Raw genomic sequence first — 19,064 nt, 5'->3', positions numbered from 1 at the left:
TTCAACATTAAACTTATCTATTTCCATGGAGACGAGCAGGCCAATTTACCATGGTTTAGACTGTGACGAGCATCCTTCTGGAGTGTTGTCTGAGTAACAAGTCATGGCATCATCTCTATCAGTATTTTTGGCCTATTTAATTAGTTTGCTCTAAGACTGGAGTATCATGTATTTGTCTTGACATATATCTCTGAGATCACAGTCCTTATCTTCACATGACCTCAGTACAATAATGAACTATAGCAGTGGTTATATAAAATAGAATAAATAACTGTGCTTAGCTAACAGGTTAAAGGTGTAAATTGGAGGGTCCACTGCCTTCTTGTATTCAGATGCTATTTGAGATCCTATTTCTTTGCTTGGCGAGTTCCACAGTATGGCATTAAACTTCTTTACAACCATTGGAACAAGCAGATGCCACCAGGCCAAGTTATAGATCAGGATCTATGGAGAGGTGAGTCCGCTCACAGTGCAAATGCTTGTTTTTCCAATGTAACAGGGCCGGCCCCCAGACTAAGCAGCTGTTTAGGGCCCATTGGCCACCAGAGGGCCCCCAAGAGCCTAAACATTATACATTGAAAATAATATAATTTATAAAGTTATACTAGAAACAGTGCTTGGGCATTTACAGCACCCTAAATATCCCTCCATAAAGATTACATTTGCTTTTCATACATAGTAACAAAATGTCTGCTGCTTGATATATTTCTTTAGCAGTATAAAAACACCTGTTATTGAATAAATGCCAGAAAGTTACATAGTACATCTTTAAATTATAAGCCTTTTCTTTCTTTTGCTGTGACACTAAGTTACATCAAGTCCAATAATAGTGTAATAATAATAATTATGTTTACTTCTATGTTTACTAAAATAATGATTTGACACAATGCAAGAAGTAAACATAAAAGTCAGGTGACAGATTTGTGCTCGTTTGATCTTTACGTTACGTGTACGCGCTTCTGCTTTCTGTACGTGCGCGCTCCCTGCTCTACGTGAGCTCTTTACTTCCTGGTGACGTCGCTGTGACTTTGCCGCTGTAGGGAGCTTAAAAGCCAAGCCCTTCTTCCCCTCAGCGGAAACTTTGCACATTTCTCTTAAAATAAACTAGACCTCCGCGCCTTACCGAGGTCTACCTGCTCACTTTACCCGCCTTAAGGAGCTCACAGGGCGGACAGAGGACGGCAGCGCACCGGGGGGCTACTGAACCAAGGCAGATAGCAGGGTTAAATCAGTTTTTTGCAAGAGACAGGTGAAGTTACCCAACATGTTTTACTTCTGCACTGATTTTTAAAGTATTAAACTGCTATAAGTTCTGCACGATTGATTTAAATCTTTTAAACTGTTTTATACCATGAAATGAAGCTTATAATAATGGAATAAGCTAGCTACAACTGCTATGTTTACAACAGTCCCATCATGGCAGTGGTTATAGTGGCTCCTGTTTTATTTCTTATGAGTGAAAAAGATAAGCTAGGTTACTTCAAAAAGATCCAACATATCTACAGTATTGCTTAGCAGTAAAAAGAAAAAAAAGCATAAATTGCGTGTCTTGTTATTCAATGTAGATGCAAGAAATAGCTTACTATTACACTGACTTAAAGGTATATGGAATTAATTATTCTCATATCTATACTACTACTACTACTACTGCTACTACCTAAATGTATTTGGTTATCAAATCAAGATCTACTTTTGAGTCAGTTAACTTTGAATTTAATTTTTACTTCTACTCATATCAAGTGGTGGAAGTACTGTACTTATTTTAAGGTATCTGTACTTGAGTACATTTTACAGTGAATACTTTTTACTTTTAATTCTTTTCAGCAGGTATCTACTTTCTACTCCACTACATTTCTGAGCAGCACTTAAAAGTAAAAAGTACTTTTCATATGATTTGAGAAGTTATTTTTAGCATGTTTGTAGTAACATGCGGATTAAAGTTTTCAAGTTCAAGCTTCAGCTTTGAGCAAACGAACATAAATACACGAAATTCATATTGCAAGTTTTGACCAAAATATATATAATTTAAAAAATCCATATCACTACATTTACACTTTAACAAATTAACAACACTTTTACCTTTTTACCCTTAAAGTACATTTTAACGGGTACTTAAATACTTTTACTTATGCAGATTTTTTCATGTGATAATTTTACAGATACAGAGGTAAAAAGTAAAAGTAAGTTCATCCACCACTGCTCATATGCATAACTACTACTACTACTACTACTACTTCCACTACTACTACTCCTGCTGCAGCTCTTGTTTCTGATAACAAAGCTACTACTACTTCTATTGTATTTCAAGTCTACTATTATTACAATGTTATCATCCAATTACAACTATGTTTATTTATGTGTATCTTTTCTGTACCTTTATAACTTACATCTCAATATTTAAACTTTTACTGAAATTTAATTTTGCAGATTTCCTATCTTTATGCTCTGCAGTTGAAATGTTAAAAAGTTCCCCACCCATTTCTGTAGTGGCCCATTTTTATAGCCTATAATTAGTCCTCTGGCCTGCTTTCCACACCCATTTTCTCACATTGTGTCACCCTCTGTCTGCACTATGGAAATACTAGTTCATGTTTGTTTAAGCTCCCCTTGACATCATCTTTATCACAGGATCTGCACTGTAAAAAATGTAATAGATTATCAACTTGTCTTAGTGTCCAACAGATCCTAATTGAGTTGTTTTGAACTTACTGTATCAAAATAATCAAAATGTCTTCTATTTAGTCCTAATTGTTCATAATCATTACATTTATATTTTTAAGTTTTATTTTCATGTTGTGCCACTGCCTTAGGAAATTTTAAAACAGGTTATACTGTTTAAGAAGTATAACTGAGTACTGTACAGTATTTTAGGTTGTGTTGGATAATTAAAGTTGCACTATGTAACTTTTCTAGTTTGCTTTGCCTGGAATGTTCCACTGTATTGTATTAAAATAATCTATCTCCATGGAGACAAACAGATGACGTCACCAGGCCAAGTTACAGGTCAGATTTGGGCAGAAGCAAGCCCATTGTGGTAGTAGTGGTCAGAGGGGCAGATGGTGCAGATTGGCAGTCTCTCTCCTGTTACTCTACCCCAGGGCAGCTGTGGCTACTGAGTATGGAGTGAATGTATAATTATTCATCTTTAAATGTCTAAAATATCTCTTCACTCCTGTCCTTAGACATGGCGTACTTATTGAAGTGTCTACTCCAAGTGGCAGAGAAGGCGGCTAATGTTGCTCGAGTCTGCAGACAGGAGGCGCCACTGTTCCAGCTTCTTGTTCAAGAGAAAACCGGAAAGGACAAGAACAAGAAATTTGTCCAGGATTTTAAAACACTCGCCGATGTGATCATTCAGGAGATGATTCGGCACGATGTGGGAGCTCAAGTAAGACACAACATGAATGTTGTATTTTATGGACATTTTTAAATTGGTTTTGGACACCTAAAGCCACAATTTGTAACTTTTTAGCTAAAAAATAGACTAAAATAGAAGCATGTTTGGCAAGTCTGTCTTAAATTAACTGAAAAATATGCGTTCACTTCTTACTCTAAGCGGCCTTGCATCTTCACACACCTGACTCCTCCTGCTCGTTTCCATGCAAATGTTTTTCCTTTGGCTAGAAGCATGCCATAAAACACATCTATCTCCATGGAGAATGTCCACAGTATGGTTTTAGATTTCTATTTTCATGGAATCGGGCAGATGATTTTCCACGTCTATAAAGTTGCATACTGTACCTTTTTAACTGTTGGAGTTTCATATTTCATACGTAACAAAATAATGTGAATAGAAAACTTTAAAAAGCCAGTCCTGAAGTGCCATTTTGTTCTCTAATGGTGTAACTTTATTTCATTTTAATTCATTTATTTCTGTAGTTAAAATGTATGAAACTGTAACAGAACTATTTAGTACATATCATTTTGTTCTGTTTTGCAGTTTCCTGAAATGGCTGGTTTCATTAATGGAGAAGAATCAAACAAGTTTGAGAATGGCCTTGGTGAGTCTGGAACTGCAGCAGCATTTTACTAAAGTCAAATTTAACCACATCATTTGTGTGCAATAGAACTAAAGCAGTGATAATATTTTTGTGATCTGTGACTGCTAATACAAGTCTACAGCAGAAATGCAATGTTAAATTCCCATTCATATTTCTCTTTGACTTTTGTGGAAAAATAAATAAAGACTTTGAAAGCTCAATGGTGGCTAATCAGCAATGAGGTATCTAACAAGCAAAAGACTTGTGACCATATTTCATAGTTTTAGATTTGAATATGGTCACATTATGGAAATTAGTTATCAAATAAAAACTTTAATTTATTTGAATTTTTAAAAGTCTATGGGAAAAAATTATGGGAATTTAACCAGAACCAAACCAGACTCCAAGGTCAACAAGACTGTTGATGTTGATTGGGATATATCAGGGGTCTGCAGCCGCTCTCCAAAGAGCCACATGCAGCTCTTTAAAGCCTCCAGTTTTCACTTTGAGGAAAATAATGTATTTATGAAGTATTTGACAGTGTTTGCAACATACCAAAGAGTATTCATTCTATTTAATTTTTTTATTGTTTTATATTTTTTACTATTTCTCTGAGCAAATCGTATGCATAAAATCGGAAAGAATAATGATCATTTTGCAGAGTAAATATTACACATAAAACGCACCAGAATGCAGGAAATTACATATAATTTGTTCAAAAACCCCAGACTCCATTTAAAAACACCAAATAAGTCCACAAAGTTCATAAATACAAAATTACATATTCTTAATAATGTGTTAATAGCTGCAAACAGCTGACGTCTTTTAAATAATTTTTTGTTTGCCACTTGTTACTAGTTACTTGTAAAAAAAAAAAACATTGACTTTCATTTGGTTTGAAATGGGTCAATGTGGCTCTTTTTCTGTGTAAGTTTGCAGACCTCTGTGTTATATAGTACAATATTCAGTCAGTTTACCTCTCTCTTACATATACGTCCCCAGTAACTATATGATGTCAACTTTTATGAAATTTTAAAGATGCTATTACCATGTTCTCTCTTCATTAGTTTAGTCAAAGATATATTTTAATTCATGCATGTTTGAGTTGTCCTGAACAAAATAATGATATAATAGTAAACACCTAAACTCTTCTCTTGACCTGATTTCCTCTTGTTTTTTCAGGAGAGAGTGTGGAGGTGACCGTGTGCGCCTCTGAAGCAGAAACTGCGTCGTTATTGTCCAGAGTTTTAGACGGAGATTCTACGGCGGCTTCACTTTTGGCTGGAGCGATTCACCAGGACCCCACCTCCATCTGCACAGACGCGGACCAGCTCAGCATCCCCCTGCACCCCTCACAACTGGGCATCTGGATAGACCCTATAGGTAAGAGAGAAGTACGACATTGGGGCTATAAGATCCTTCATGTATGAGGATGATTATTTTATATTTTTCTTGCTCTTCTACCCAAAAACTGATATCTGCCTTTGTCAGTATCTTTTTTTGTGTATGGCCGGGCTCGGAAATTGAAATAATATTGTAAAGTTGAAAATGAACTCTTCACTTTTCACAAAATGTACAGTCAGAATAAACATGTAAAACACATTGTATTGTTTATATCCCTGATTAAATAAATACATGTTGTTATTACATGTGAGATGTGTTTGTGTGCTGCAGATGCCACGAGTCAGTACATTGAGGGTAAGGAGGAGGAGCTCCAGCAGGGGGTGCTGTGTCCCTCTGGGCTGCACTGTGCTCTGGTGCTGATCGGGGTTTACCTCCGGAGCAGCGGGGAGCCTGTGATGGGCGTCATCAACCAACCGTTCAACCACAAGGACCCTGACGGCAGGTGAGTCTGGAGTGGAGTACTGGGATTGAAATATTAGAAGCACACACTGGCTTCTTTGACCTTTGACCCTGTAACGTATATATGGAATTAATTTTATAATCCAAAGTGGTCCTCTGTGTTTTTAAAGTCGATTCACCTTTTGATGTAGTGCTCAGATTTCCTCTGCTACACCATTACTAGTTACAAGCTTGCACTTGTAATGGGCTTATGTAATGTCTTATAAAAGCACTAAACTGCCGGTGTGCACCACTGGCCCCTGACCATGTCCGACACATTCATAAGAGGCAAGGTGGGTGAAGTGGGCATTCATTTGAGGCCCGGTGCCTAGAAGCATTTTTTGTGCTGTCCTAGGACCCACTACACAGCACAACTTGTTATTATAAAGAAAATATTTTTTGCTACAAGTCGCATCTGGACTTGGGGTGACATTGGCTCAGTGGTTAGAGCAGTAACATACCAATGTGTCACTTTGACAGGCTTCGTCAAGATTGTAAAGTGCATTACAAGTGTAAGGCATTATTATTATTACTGACTTGCTAGAGTTGTCTTTTAACAGTACCCTAGGCAGGAATAATGGTTCTGAAAGCTTGTCATTTGAGGCGTTTTAATATAAAATACTAATTACATTATTACATAAGACTTCCCCCATCAAATTAACTTACAAACCGACTTCTAATGATTCTTGATATTGTCTTGTGTTCTTCCACAGTTGGCGCGGGCAGCACTTCTGGGGCGTGTGCTGTGATGGCTTGGACCTGTGCTCTTTGTCTCGGCCCCAATCTGGTTCTGGTCTGGATCTGTCCATGGTCCTGAGCTCCAGTGAAAAACCGTCTGTGACAAAAGCCCTCTCCTCCATCTGCCATCCAGATAGACTCATGTATGCTTCAGGGGCAGGGTTCAAAATCCTGTGCGTAATTCAAGGTTTGGCGGACGTCTACGTGCTGTCAGAGGGTAGCACCTTCAAATGGGACTCATGTGCTCCTCATGTGCTGCTTAAGGCCTTAGGTGGGGGTGTGGTGGACCTGAGTAAGGCTCTGGAGTCTGGATTAAATCAAGCAGAACTGACCTATCACCAGCCCAATACAGAATGTGCAGGAGCGGACCGCTGGGCCAACAGTGGAGGACTCGTAGCCTACAGGGACCGGGATCAGCTGTCTAAAGTTATTACAGCGCTGAAAGGCAACATCTAAACAGAATTTTACAAATTATTTTATCTCTATTTAAAAAGTCCTATTATGCTTTGATTAGAAATTAGAAAAACTTCAAATGAACTGCCTTTCTATACTGAATTCAATGCAACTCTCATAATCTGTAGTCTTATATCCAGACATTATTCATTCACTCCACAATCAGTGTTGATAAACTACTTCTGTAGACGCATTCACTCTTGGCATTGTGGGTGAAGTGCCTTGCCTAAGGACACAACAGTTTTTACGACCATGAGTCCTACAGGGACCGGGATCAGCTGTCGAAAGTTATTATGGTGCTTAAAGGCAACATCTAACAAGCATTCTTCTGATTCTAATTGATTTTCTCTTGATTTTAAAGCTACCATCTGTAATTAGATTGGCCGACCGGCCCACGTTGTATTCTCAGATATCGCCACTGGATGCTGTCTACGTTACTGCTGTGTCACAGTGTGCCAGCTTTGGTCTGACAGAAGACCAGAGAGCACAGGTGAGACTGAACAAAGGCCATCTACTGGTGAAAACAAGAATCAAATAAACTTATAGATGGTAGCTTTTAAGATCCTATATTATGCTTTGATTAGAATTGGAAAAAAACTGTACCACTTAAATTGCCACTGAATTCAATGCAACACTCCGTCCTAAAAAAAAATCTTACGGACAACAATTAGCTATTCTTCCAGCTAGGTACTCCTGACCCTCTCTGCATTTGACCCATCCATTAAATGAGTGAGTGCAGTGGGATGCCCTAGACCCTTGCATTTGACCAGCATTTTCTGATTTTATCTTGATATAAAAGATTGTACATTATGCTTTAGTATTTGGAGGTTTTTACTCATGTCTTATTATATATGTCCTTCTCAAAAATGCACCTGGAGACAGTGTTGTCACGATATTAAGATTTAAAACTTGATTTTAGTAATAAGGAGAATATAACACTTTATTTAATATCACCATATCTGCACTAGTTTTGATCTAGATTAAGGTCATTGTAATATTCTTCAGGAAAGGTTCAATTATTACCACTTCTGTGATTTGTGCGTGCTTAAAGGACCTACATTACACAAAACTGACTCTTGGGACCTTTAAGCCATGTCATTATGCTGTTACCTCAACAAAAACATGCCTGGAGTTGTGTTTTGTTTCATTCACACATGTTTCTGTCTACATCTCCAAAGCTCAAAATGCTCTGTTCCACCTTGTGATGTCATGAACCGGTAGTTTTCAAGTTAACAGCTCCTTTTAGCTTTAGTTTAGTAAAGATTGGCAATTCCAGGGCTGAAATTATCCAAATGATTCTAGTGAAGGTGTGTGGAGTTTAAAAACACAGTGGAGCACTTCCTGTTTTACCTCATGACATCATAAGGTGGTGTGTGTTTTTGTTTGAGAGAAGAACTCAGAAAACGGCGTAATATGGGCTCTTTTAAATGCACGACACTGTGTAGAGTTTTTTTTTTTTGTTTTTTCAATATCTATTGCTAACGAAATTGCTATCAAGTGTCAATCTACTTCATTTCCTATGAAAATCAAGTTTGAAATGTTGGTATTGTAAAAATGCATTTGGGATTTTTGAAATGCTTTACGAAAATGGAAGAATGGTTTTGGGCAGCTGCAAATATCTGTTTTGCTATTTGAAAACTGTAACTATCACGATGGGTACATGGTTTTATACACTGAAAAAAATAAAACATTGGTTTAACTTACAATTTACATAGAAATAATTCACATGTAAATATTGTTAATTGTTCATAATGATGTGTATAAATTGGTCAAGCTATAAAAGTTTAATTTGTAGCAGTGAATGCATTATAAATAAGAAATATTCATTATTTTTCCTTTTTTTACCTTATAGTTTTCCTATAATCTTAGTCATTTCACAGCACATTGGCTAATTTTACTTTTTATCAGCAACATGCAAATTGAACATCACTATAAAATGTATAAAACATAAGTGACACAGGTATGTAGTTCTACTAAACAGTTACATCGTAAACAAATGCCAACGCTCCCTTACAATGATTATGAAGTGTAGAAAAAGAAGAAATATGAGACATTACCTTCATTTTATTAAATGTTGAAACTGAAATTTCTTTCTTGAGCATAAAACTGTGTGACAACTTAGTGCAGAGACCTATACAGGAATCCCTCCAATACTTACTGTCAAATATCCCACTTGACTGATCTACAACAATTTTTATTTTACACAGGTACCATCTCACCAAACAATTTTGCCAAACAATTTTGCCCATAATTCAGGTCTGGCGAAAAATTTATGTTTTTATGTGGTGCATCATTGGACATAAAAAAAATGGCGCAACAGCACCCCCTGCAAAAGTCAAATTTTTGACGTCAATGGGAGACGTCGACGTCAACTTTTTCATACAGCCACCAAATTCGGTTCATGCATTCTTCAAGTCATGCCAAACAAAAAAATATTATTATGGCCACGCCCTCTGACGCACCGGAAGTCGGCCATCTTGGATTGAAAATTCCAAAATGCCGAGTCAGCGTTTTCGCTGACCTCGCATTTTCGTCAACTCCTCTGAAGGCGCATCACCTGCAGAGCTGAAATTCACTGTACATCATCTAGACAAGTGGGGCATCAAAAGTTATCCAATTTATGATGATCCCTATTACGGTTTCCGTGCAGCGAAGCCGCAAAATTCCATCAGAATTTTTGCAATTTTCAAAAGTCAAAATTTGCTCTCGTTTGCACATGCAAAGTCCGATTTGGCTCAAATTCGAATCAGTTGTAAAACTTTTGGGCCTAAAGCAACTCATTATGATAGAAACTAAATTGGCGCAATAGCGCCCCCTACAGAACATCTAATATATTTGTATGGAAGGCCGAAAATTTAGTTTTCCCAAATGTTATCAAATTTGACACAAAATTCCATTGGGTCATCCCAATCAAAAAAGTCAATCAGACCCAAGTCATATTTTTCATTGGGTTGCCATGGCGATGCGCGAAAGCGCCCATGTTATCCTAATGGGAAAATTTCCAAATTTTCGTACATTTCAAAGTCTAATAACGACTTATTACCGTCAACGGCGAACATAAAATTTGGCACAGTGATTCTTCAGGTCGTCCCCGACAAAAAAGTCCAGGGGGCCAAGTTTGTATTTTGCACTGTGTTGCCGTGGCGATGCCTGGAAAACCCATGTTTTTGCATTTTGTGCATCAGCACTTCCAATGTGTTTTGACTTGTTTGGGGACAAGTGCAGCCCAAAGCCGCAATAAAAAAGGGACAAGTGGCGCGTTAGGGCCACCCACTGGGAGTGCCGGGTCGGCCGAGTGTGAAGCACGGCCCGCGAGGGCCGTTCGATGCCGCTTGCGGCTTTAATGTTATAGTTGTTTCCCCTTCTCATTTCCCCTCTCAAATTTGTTTTTGAAGTGGTTTGTGCATGTCTTTAATCTCTTACTTTCATTATTTATTGTCACCATCTTGCCAATCAACTCTCGTTTTCACTGCTACTGGCTTACACCCACTGCTCTGTACTTACTTCAACCTTCAATTTTATTTTCTTAATCAGTGATACACATAGTAATTTTGATGCAAACAAAAAATAAAATAAAAATCTACTACTATATAGATTGTACATGGTTTCTTTGTGTATTCCGTCAGTAGTATTAACAGGGAACTTGGATTATTTTAGTTTGGGAAACAAAGATGAACAGGCCACATTAGAAATCTGACACATTTATTAATTTCAGCCTGGATATTTTAAGCTAGTGGACTTTGAACAGAGAGGGACATTCAGCAAATTGTCAAAGAGAGTCTGCTGTCCCGACATCGAGACAGGTCGGCCTATGATGCCATGTAATGGGAGCTATTGATCATATTTAACAGGCTTTGGGTTATATACACTGGTGGAAAATAAGTAAGTAAAGTTTAAAGTAGATACTTTTTACCTGTACTTCACTTTGAGAGCAGGTATCTGTACTTTCTACTCTACTACATTTTTGAACTGAGCTGAAAAGTAAAAGTATGCTTACTATTGTTTGAGCCCTGCTGAAAAGGCTGAGGGTTTATTTTTAACACGTTCATAATTTGAGCAAACAAAAATATACAAATAAAAACAACTAGATGGAGTCGTTCTTATTGAACAAAATTCAGCACAAATCTTTATTAATCAAAATCAATACATTTGAAGACTTACAGGACCTCAACATATGCGCAAAATGACTTCTTACTCTTTAAGTATATCTTGAACAGGTACTTTCTTTGCTCCTATATGTGGACTTTTACTTAACAAAACTGAGCGTTTCATCCTCTCCTGGTTATAGATGACGCAAAGACGCGCGCGTGGTGACGTCAGTGCGCACCTGCGTCCTCTTGTTGCCAAGCGCGTGTTTCAAACACTCCCGTATCCCTGCAAATTTTGCAAACCTGCGACAAAAATCTGCATTTGTTGACTTCATTTGACGATTTCTTCGGAAAGGAGACCTAACTTTGGACTCAGACTTCACCCAGACGTCTACTGACCGCCTCCTGACTCGGAATAGAGACGTTTGTGAGGAAAACAGGTGAGGTTTGTCACTTTTCATGTTCACGTTATGGGGTTTTACACAGAATACAACCAATATATCAAAATGGCATTTTAACAAAACCCAGATCAAGCTTACAGTGAGTTTATTCAAAGAAATGTGAGCCCTTGTGTGTTTGATTTCCTTTTCATACAAAATGAAAATGATTAGTCTGTGTGTACGGGCCACAGGCAGAGGCTGTAGTGCTCAGTAGACAAATACAGCAGATATTAATACTATATTTACTTGAGTAACTATTTATGTATTTTTTACAACAACTTGAGTAATTTAGTTTTAATGTAAAACGTACTTGGCCTACTCATAAACTGAATTAATTTTTGGGCTAATCCATTCTCAGTGCAGCCGCTATAATGCACAGGGAGTGGCTTCTGCACATGTACTGTTACCATGGCTACATATACTGTTAGCTTGGTAAATATACTATAAGCTTGGTACATATACTGTTAGCTATCAGCGGATGAACGCACTTGGCTCTTTTTGGGAGAGGGCCGTGACCCTGTGAGTCACAGCCAATGTTCCCTCTAATTTTTCACGAGTCTGAGCAAACACACAAACTCCCTGAGCGTCCCCACTGTGGTCATGCTGGAATCGCATTCATCCAAGTTAAATGGTTTATTAAAAGAATCAAATTACTGCATTTACATTTCTGTTATAAGACTTTTAATTAAGTGCTTTAGCCACTTATACAATGAAAATGACAAAAATCTTGCTCATGACCTGTGTAGTATGTTAATGCTATTGGAAGTATAAATATTTCATTTTAACTATAGCAAAACATGAGCTCCCAACCAAACCAAGACAACTGTAAACTCCAATGTTGAAAACACACTTAACATTTTTATTATAAAGCTCTGACTTGTTTTATGAGTATAAGCCATTGTGTGAAGCTTTTGCTGTGCACTGAGTGAGATTGTCCTACTGTGTCTGAGCGACAGTCCGGTAACTCTTTTTCAGTATATGACACGATCATTTGATTTTTACAACTCATAAACTAGTGACAGTATCAATGACCAACACACACTGAGGGGAATCTGTATCTGCACAGCTGCTCTATTACTGTACATTTACATAACATATCAAAACACAATATAAAATGTGTATTTGTATATTTGGATATAAAATATAGTCAAAACGAGTGGTATGGGTCCAAATAAATATATATTTACAAACCACACACTGCAAACAGTGAACAAACACACACACACTTCAAAATGTGTGCTAATGATTACGCGTGATATATTTGACCCACAATTAAGTCAATAGCAGAGTAAACCACACTTACCGATCAGGAACAGCATCCAGTCCATCAGCACATAAGGTCCTCTGCTCCTGAGTCCACCATGAGATCTTCACTCGGTTCCACGAACCGCTCCGGGTCCGAGATGCCTCTAGTTTAACTTGTACAAACATCCACAGTGTCCTCGGTCGCGTACTTCTTTTGTTTTGTCCGTTTCGTCATATTTAAAACGCAAAACTGCTGCAAAACAGTGCGTAACAGTGCGCCCGAGGGCGGGCCGTCGGAACGTTAAGGGGATAAACACTTAGCATCATTAGCATCATTAGCGAGTCTTCACTCCACATCGGCTAAAACTCTGGTAGCGGGACATGAGGAGCCTGTCAATGACGTGGATAAGCTGCGCAAATACGTGTGTGAATCACATAATTGGCTGGAGCAGCTCGTCCCCGGTCACACTCACTGAATCACATTTAAAAATAGCGCAGAATGAATCGTTGTGTGTTTATTTTATTTTCAATTCCGGTTCGATTTGTTTGTGCGCAGCACAGATTTTCTGTGCGAGGAGACCGTGTCAGCAGTGCGCCATTGCGCACGCGCGCAGTTTAGAGGGAACAATGGTCACAGCTCTAATCCTCTTATCATTCACTCTATGGTACTATTGTTCCTGATTTATGTTTATTTATTATCCTTATTATATTTATTCCATTCTAGGGCATGTATCTGCGCCACTTTCACTTGGGCCTACTGGAGCAAAGAGCAGTAGTCTAGATGAAAGTGGACTAGAAGCAGTTAGTAGTGACAGTAATCCTGTGATAACTAAATGAAATCTTAGTTTGGTTAAAAAAAACAAAAACCGCTAAATCGCTAGATCATATTTTACAGGCTGTTATAGATGACGCAAAGATGCGCGCGTGCTGACGTCAGTGCGCACATGCGTGTTGTTGTTGCCAAGCACGTGTTTCTAACACTCTCGTATCTATGCAAACATTGCAAACCGGCTGCGACCAGAAAACTGTTTTTACGAACTTTTTTCGACATTTTCTTCGGAAAGAGAGATAACTTTTGAACATTTTCACCTACACTTCTGAACATTTTCACCTAGACTTCTAGACTACAAGACTTCTGGGAGAAAAAAAACGTGAGGTTTGTGACTTTCCACATTCACGTTCGGGGTAGTTATTTCACAGTGCTTTTCTAGCAGCATACTTTTACTTTTACTTTACCTATTATTGAAGTAACAGTACTCTTACTTGAGTGAAAGTTTTGGCTACTTTATCTTCTCACTGTGAGTAAGATTACAAGCTTTTGTTGACAGTACTACATTATTTGAACATTTGTGTTTCTTGCAGTACTCTTTAAGATATGATTTCGTTGTGCTATTTTTGTGGTCTGTCATTTGAAAATACCACTTTTTATGCATTATTCAATATTTTATCTTTTAAAAAAACAAACAAAACAAAACTATTAACCTTCTGGATTTAACCTTAGACTACCAGAAGACTATATGTTTTCACCTACTGCTTTTTGCATTGTTGCCTTTCAGCAGCTGAGAATACAGTGTTGTACAGGACACTTTAGAGCAGGGGTCCCCAACACTGTGCCCGCGGGCGCCATGTCGCCCCCAAGCCCCACATGAGTCGCCCACAGACCGGTTCTAAAAATAGCACAACTCACTAATGAGCTGCATCTAAAATTTAATTTTATTCTGTTGCTATTTTTTTAATCACCCTTGCGTTTATATAGATTTAAAAATGACAATATCTTAAACATATGTTCATTATACGTGAAGTTTAGATAAGTTAAGGTGAACTTTGACCTACTCACTTCAAAGGTCAGTATTGTGCACGTGACAAAACCAGTGCTCCGCTCGCGAGCGCTGTGAGGATGCGCTGAATGCAGTTTCTTTGCAGGTACTGGGTACCCCTGTGCATAAAAGCACTGTAACATGTCTTCACTCTGCAAATATAGTTGACCTAAAACATGACAAATTCACTATATTAGTTCAGGGTAATACATTAGAGTTAGATAAATAATCAAAATACTGTTGATCAAAATCACTGTTGATCTAGTACTGCAGACATGTTAGACACTGAGAGGCCAGAATAACTGGGTTAAGCCAACTACCAATGTATTATTTCAAAACATTCACATGCATTTGGGTTTATTAAAACATAACAAAACAGTATCTTCTAATTTAACATGTATGCAAAGAGCTCAACAATTGCTGTTTTGCCATGTGCGTTCAGCTTTTGGCATAAACTGAAATTTTAGAAACGAACATGAGAAGCGTTTTGGTCTCTACAGTTTTGTCATTTTGGTTCCTTCTGTTGGGTTTGCTGTATTCTTGTATGTTTGTAGCATCAGTGTCTGACACAAATGTTTCTCTCCACAGATCTGTGTGAGACAAAGCCCAGCTCTGCTCCGGACGTCCAGACCTCCTGCACACGTCCTCACATCAGGAGCTAAGTCCTCACACACTCTTGCACATACACACATACACATTTACACAAATACACACACACGCCTCCGCCTTGCCTACCCCCGCCGTGTCCCTCCTTGCTACCCTCGCTATGCCCCTACCCGCCACTTCCGCTATGACCCTCCCCGCTACCCCCGCCATGCCCACCTCTGCTGCCCCCGCCATGCCCCTTCCCACCGCTACGGCTACGCCCCTCCGTGCTGCTCGTGCTATGCGCCTCTCTACTCGTGCTAAGCTGCGCCGTATACGTCTTGCTGAGGCCCGCGTTGCTCCACATGCTAAGATCCACCCTGCTCCTTCTGCGATGCCCCTCCCTGCTCATCTTGCTAAGCTGCTCCGTATTCGTCTTGCTAAGGCCCCCGTTGCTCCTCCTGCTAAGGTCCTCCCTGCTCATCGTGCTAAGATATTCTCTGCTCATTGTGCTAAGGTCCTTTCTGCTCATCGTGATATGGTCCTCTCTGCTCATTGTGCTATGCCCCTCCCTGCTGCTCAGGTGATCCGTATTCATGTTGCTAAACCCCGTGTTGCTCCCCCTCCTGAGGTCTTCCCTGTTAGTCCTGCTATGCTCCTCCCCGCCGCTCCCGCCATGCCCACCTCTGCTGCCCCCGCCATGCCCCTTCCCACCGCTACGGCTACGCCCCTCCGTGCTGCTCGTGCTATGCGCCTCTCTACTCGTGCTAAGCTGCGCCGTATACGTCTTGCTGAGGCCCGCGTTGCTCCACATGCTAAGATCCACCCTGCTCCTTCTGCGATGCCCCTCCCTGCTCATCTTGCTAAGCTGCTCCGTATTCGTCTTGCTAAGGCCCCCGTTGCGCCTCCTGCTAAGGTCCTCCCTGCTCATCGTGCTAAGATCTTCTCTGCTCATTGTGCTAAGGTCCTCTCTGCTCATCGTGATATGGTCCTCTCTGCTCATTGTGCTATGCCCCTCCCTGCTGCTCAGGTGATCCGTATTCATGTTGCTAAACCCCGTGTTGCTCCCCCTCCTGAGGTCTTCCCTGTTAGTCCTGCTATGCTCCTCCCCGCCGCTCCCGCCATGCCCACCTCTGCTGCCCCCGCCATGCCCCTTCCCACCGCTACGGCTACGCCCCTCCGTGCTGCTCGTGCTATGCGCCTCTCTACTCGTGCTAAGCTGCGCCGTATACGTCTTGCTGAGGCCCGCGTTGCTCCACATGCTAAGAGCCACCCTGCTCCTTCTGCGATGCCCCTCCCTGCTCATCTTGCTAAGCTGCTCCGTATTCGTCTTGCTAAGGCCCCCGTTGCTCCTCTTGCTAAGGTCCTCCTTGCTCATCATGCTAAGATCTTCTCTGCTCATTGTGCTAAGGTCCTCTCTGCTCATCGTGATATGGTCCTCTCTGCTCATTGTGCCACGCCCCTCCCCGCTGCTCCCGCCATGCCCACCCCGTCCGCTCCCGCCATGCCCACCCCCATTGCCCCTGCCATGCCCTTCCCTGCTGCCCCCTCCATTCCCCTCCCTGCTCCTCCCTCTAAGCCCCTCCGTATTCGTCTTTGTGAGGCCCGCCCTGTTCCTTATGCTAAACCCCGCGTTGCTCCTCCTGCTAAGGCCCTCTCTGCTCCTCCTGCTAAGGCTCTCCTTGCTCCCTTTGCTACGCTTGCGGCTGCTACTGCAGGGGCCCTCAGATCATCCATGTCCCGTTTTCTGTCATTTCTGACTCCACAGATGCCAACTAACTATGACATATGACTGACTAACTATGACACTGTATCATAATATACATAAGTGTTTTGTTGTAAATAGTGTGATTCTTGTGTTCCGTGTGAAACAAAAAAAAAAAAAAAATTAAGAAATCTGCAAAAATATGCCTGATGTTAAATTAAGTATAGTGTTGTGTGTATTACTGATCATTCTGTGATTTATGTTGTAAATAGCATGTAAATAGTGTGTGTTTAGTTCTTGTGTTTTAGTGTGAAGCAATCAAACAAAAAACATATAAATAAAATGTTAGGTATAAGATATTTTGTTTTCTGCTCCCCCTCTTCTTGTGTCGTGTGTTTGTTCCCACAGAGCTGGTGGTGACGAGGGCTCCTCCTGGAGCAGACCAGACCAACCCCTCTTCTCTGTTTTTGTGTTTTTGTGTTTGGGCAGCACGGTGGCAACTCTCATGCCTCACAGGAAGGCCTGTGTGGAGTTTGTCATGTTTCTCCCCGTGTCTGGATGGGTTTCCTCCGGGTACTCCGGTTTCCCCCATCAACTAAAACATGAACCCCCCCCCCCCCCCTTTCAAATCTTTCAAATAATATAATATTTTCTTAAAGCATACATGTTGTTTTTGTGATTCTTGTGAAATGCCAATTGAGTGTTTTTCTCCTTTGTGTTCAATGCACTTTGTTCAGTGGAATAGTTCTTGTGAAATATATATAACAGTTACAAACTAATAACACATTAACTTCCAGTACCTGGTTTTCATGATTAAGAGGTCACTAGTGTAGCATTTGTGTACACTGCACTGCTTTTATGTGTGGAGTTTGCATGTTTCTGCCTGTGTCTTAGTGGGTTTCAATGAGCAGCACACTAAACTTTGAGGTGAGAGAATTTTCCTTGTGACCAATGAGCAAGTTTGTTTCAAGCATCACTAAAATAAACAAATCTGATTGCACAGTAGGAGTAGAGACCGATATCCTGTTTAAAAATACAAAGGTATTTACTTTGGATTTGCCAGGTGACTAGTTAATAGTAATTCCACAGTTTCCATAGTCCCCCCTGTGTTTGTGTGTGTTTGTGTGTGTTTGGGGGTGTGTGGGGGTGAGGGTGGGGGTGGGTGTGTGGGTGGGAGTTCTGCACAACATCTTCATGGGTTCAGGTGCATTCCATAGGTGTGCGCCCCCTGGTGGCATGTGTCTTTTACCTTCGCGCTAGTAAATGAAGCTTGATTTACTAAGTTTGATGTAGTGCTGCACTGCTAGATAATACCTTACAATAATAAAATTAAATGAACTGGCACGGCATAGAAGGTAAACAGCGCCCCCTACTGGTATTAAAGTGGTTTAGCCACAGATCAAATGAAACCTGCGCAAATAACGAATTGTTAAACTGCAATGTCCCAACTTTATGTACAACTAATCAGTGTTCTCTGGTTTATAGACTATGAATGTAAAAATGATCTCTGTTATTATGTTTTCACAAGGTATATTTTGTTAAAGTTATGAAGTAGCTACAATTGAGAAAAAATCACCTTGAACGTTATATTTGCCCATTGATATCCAAGCTAAACAGAAATAAACGGGTGCGACGAAATAATAAAAAATAATGTACATAATGTATGTAACGTACGCGCAAAGACACCGGTGGAAGTACGGTCCGTGGTGTAGGCATGTCCCATTTCGACAAGATGGCGGTTACACTGAGGAGTACACATTTTCGGCCGGGTACTTCGATCGGTACTTAGGGGAGTACTTCGAATGGTGCATTTGGCGAAATGGGACACTGCCTATGATTCATCACACTTCGAACTTTGTTGGCTGTAATCAGGGCAGTGATGTATGATGTCAGATAGAAAAAAGGAGTCAGAACAGTAGACCATGCTATTAGAACACCTTATATACAGTTTAGTAGAAAAAAGCAAGTTGATTTAGTGTTTCGTTCAACTTTAATGCTATTCCTGAAATGTGGACTGTGTTGGAATGTGTTTTGTATAAATGTAGTCATTTCAAAGAGAGAAACTGGTCATTTTAGCAAATCATTTGTCATAATCCCTGCCCATGTACTTCAGCACCAAGGTCAGAGACACAAACCTGACAGCGCTACTACACACACTATGGCTCAGGGCT

At 40.1% G+C, this 19,064-nt stretch overlaps 1 protein-coding gene across 1 annotated transcript; it reads left to right on the top strand.

Moving 5' to 3' along the window:
* Positions 1–1,005: 1,005 nt before the first annotated feature.
* inpp1 (inositol polyphosphate-1-phosphatase) lies at positions 1,006–8,780 on the top strand. The gene is made up of 7 exons (XM_055221745.1): positions 1,006–1,249; positions 3,183–3,388; positions 3,941–4,001; positions 5,163–5,363; positions 5,655–5,826; positions 6,536–7,053; positions 7,575–8,780. The coding sequence occupies exons 2-6, from the start codon at positions 3,185–3,187 to the stop codon at positions 7,014–7,016; spliced, it is 1,119 nt and encodes a 372-aa protein (XP_055077720.1). The 5' UTR covers positions 1,006–1,249; positions 3,183–3,184; the 3' UTR covers positions 7,017–7,053; positions 7,575–8,780.
* The last annotated feature ends 10,284 nt before the right edge of the window (positions 8,781–19,064 follow it).

Source organism: Periophthalmus magnuspinnatus, chromosome 5, assembly GCF_009829125.3.
Source record: "Periophthalmus magnuspinnatus isolate fPerMag1 chromosome 5, fPerMag1.2.pri, whole genome shotgun sequence".
NCBI lineage: Eukaryota > Metazoa > Chordata > Actinopteri > Gobiiformes > Gobiidae > Periophthalmus > Periophthalmus magnuspinnatus.
Note: the sequence above shows the minus strand (reverse complement) of the source record. Positions and strands in the feature narration are given on the sequence as shown.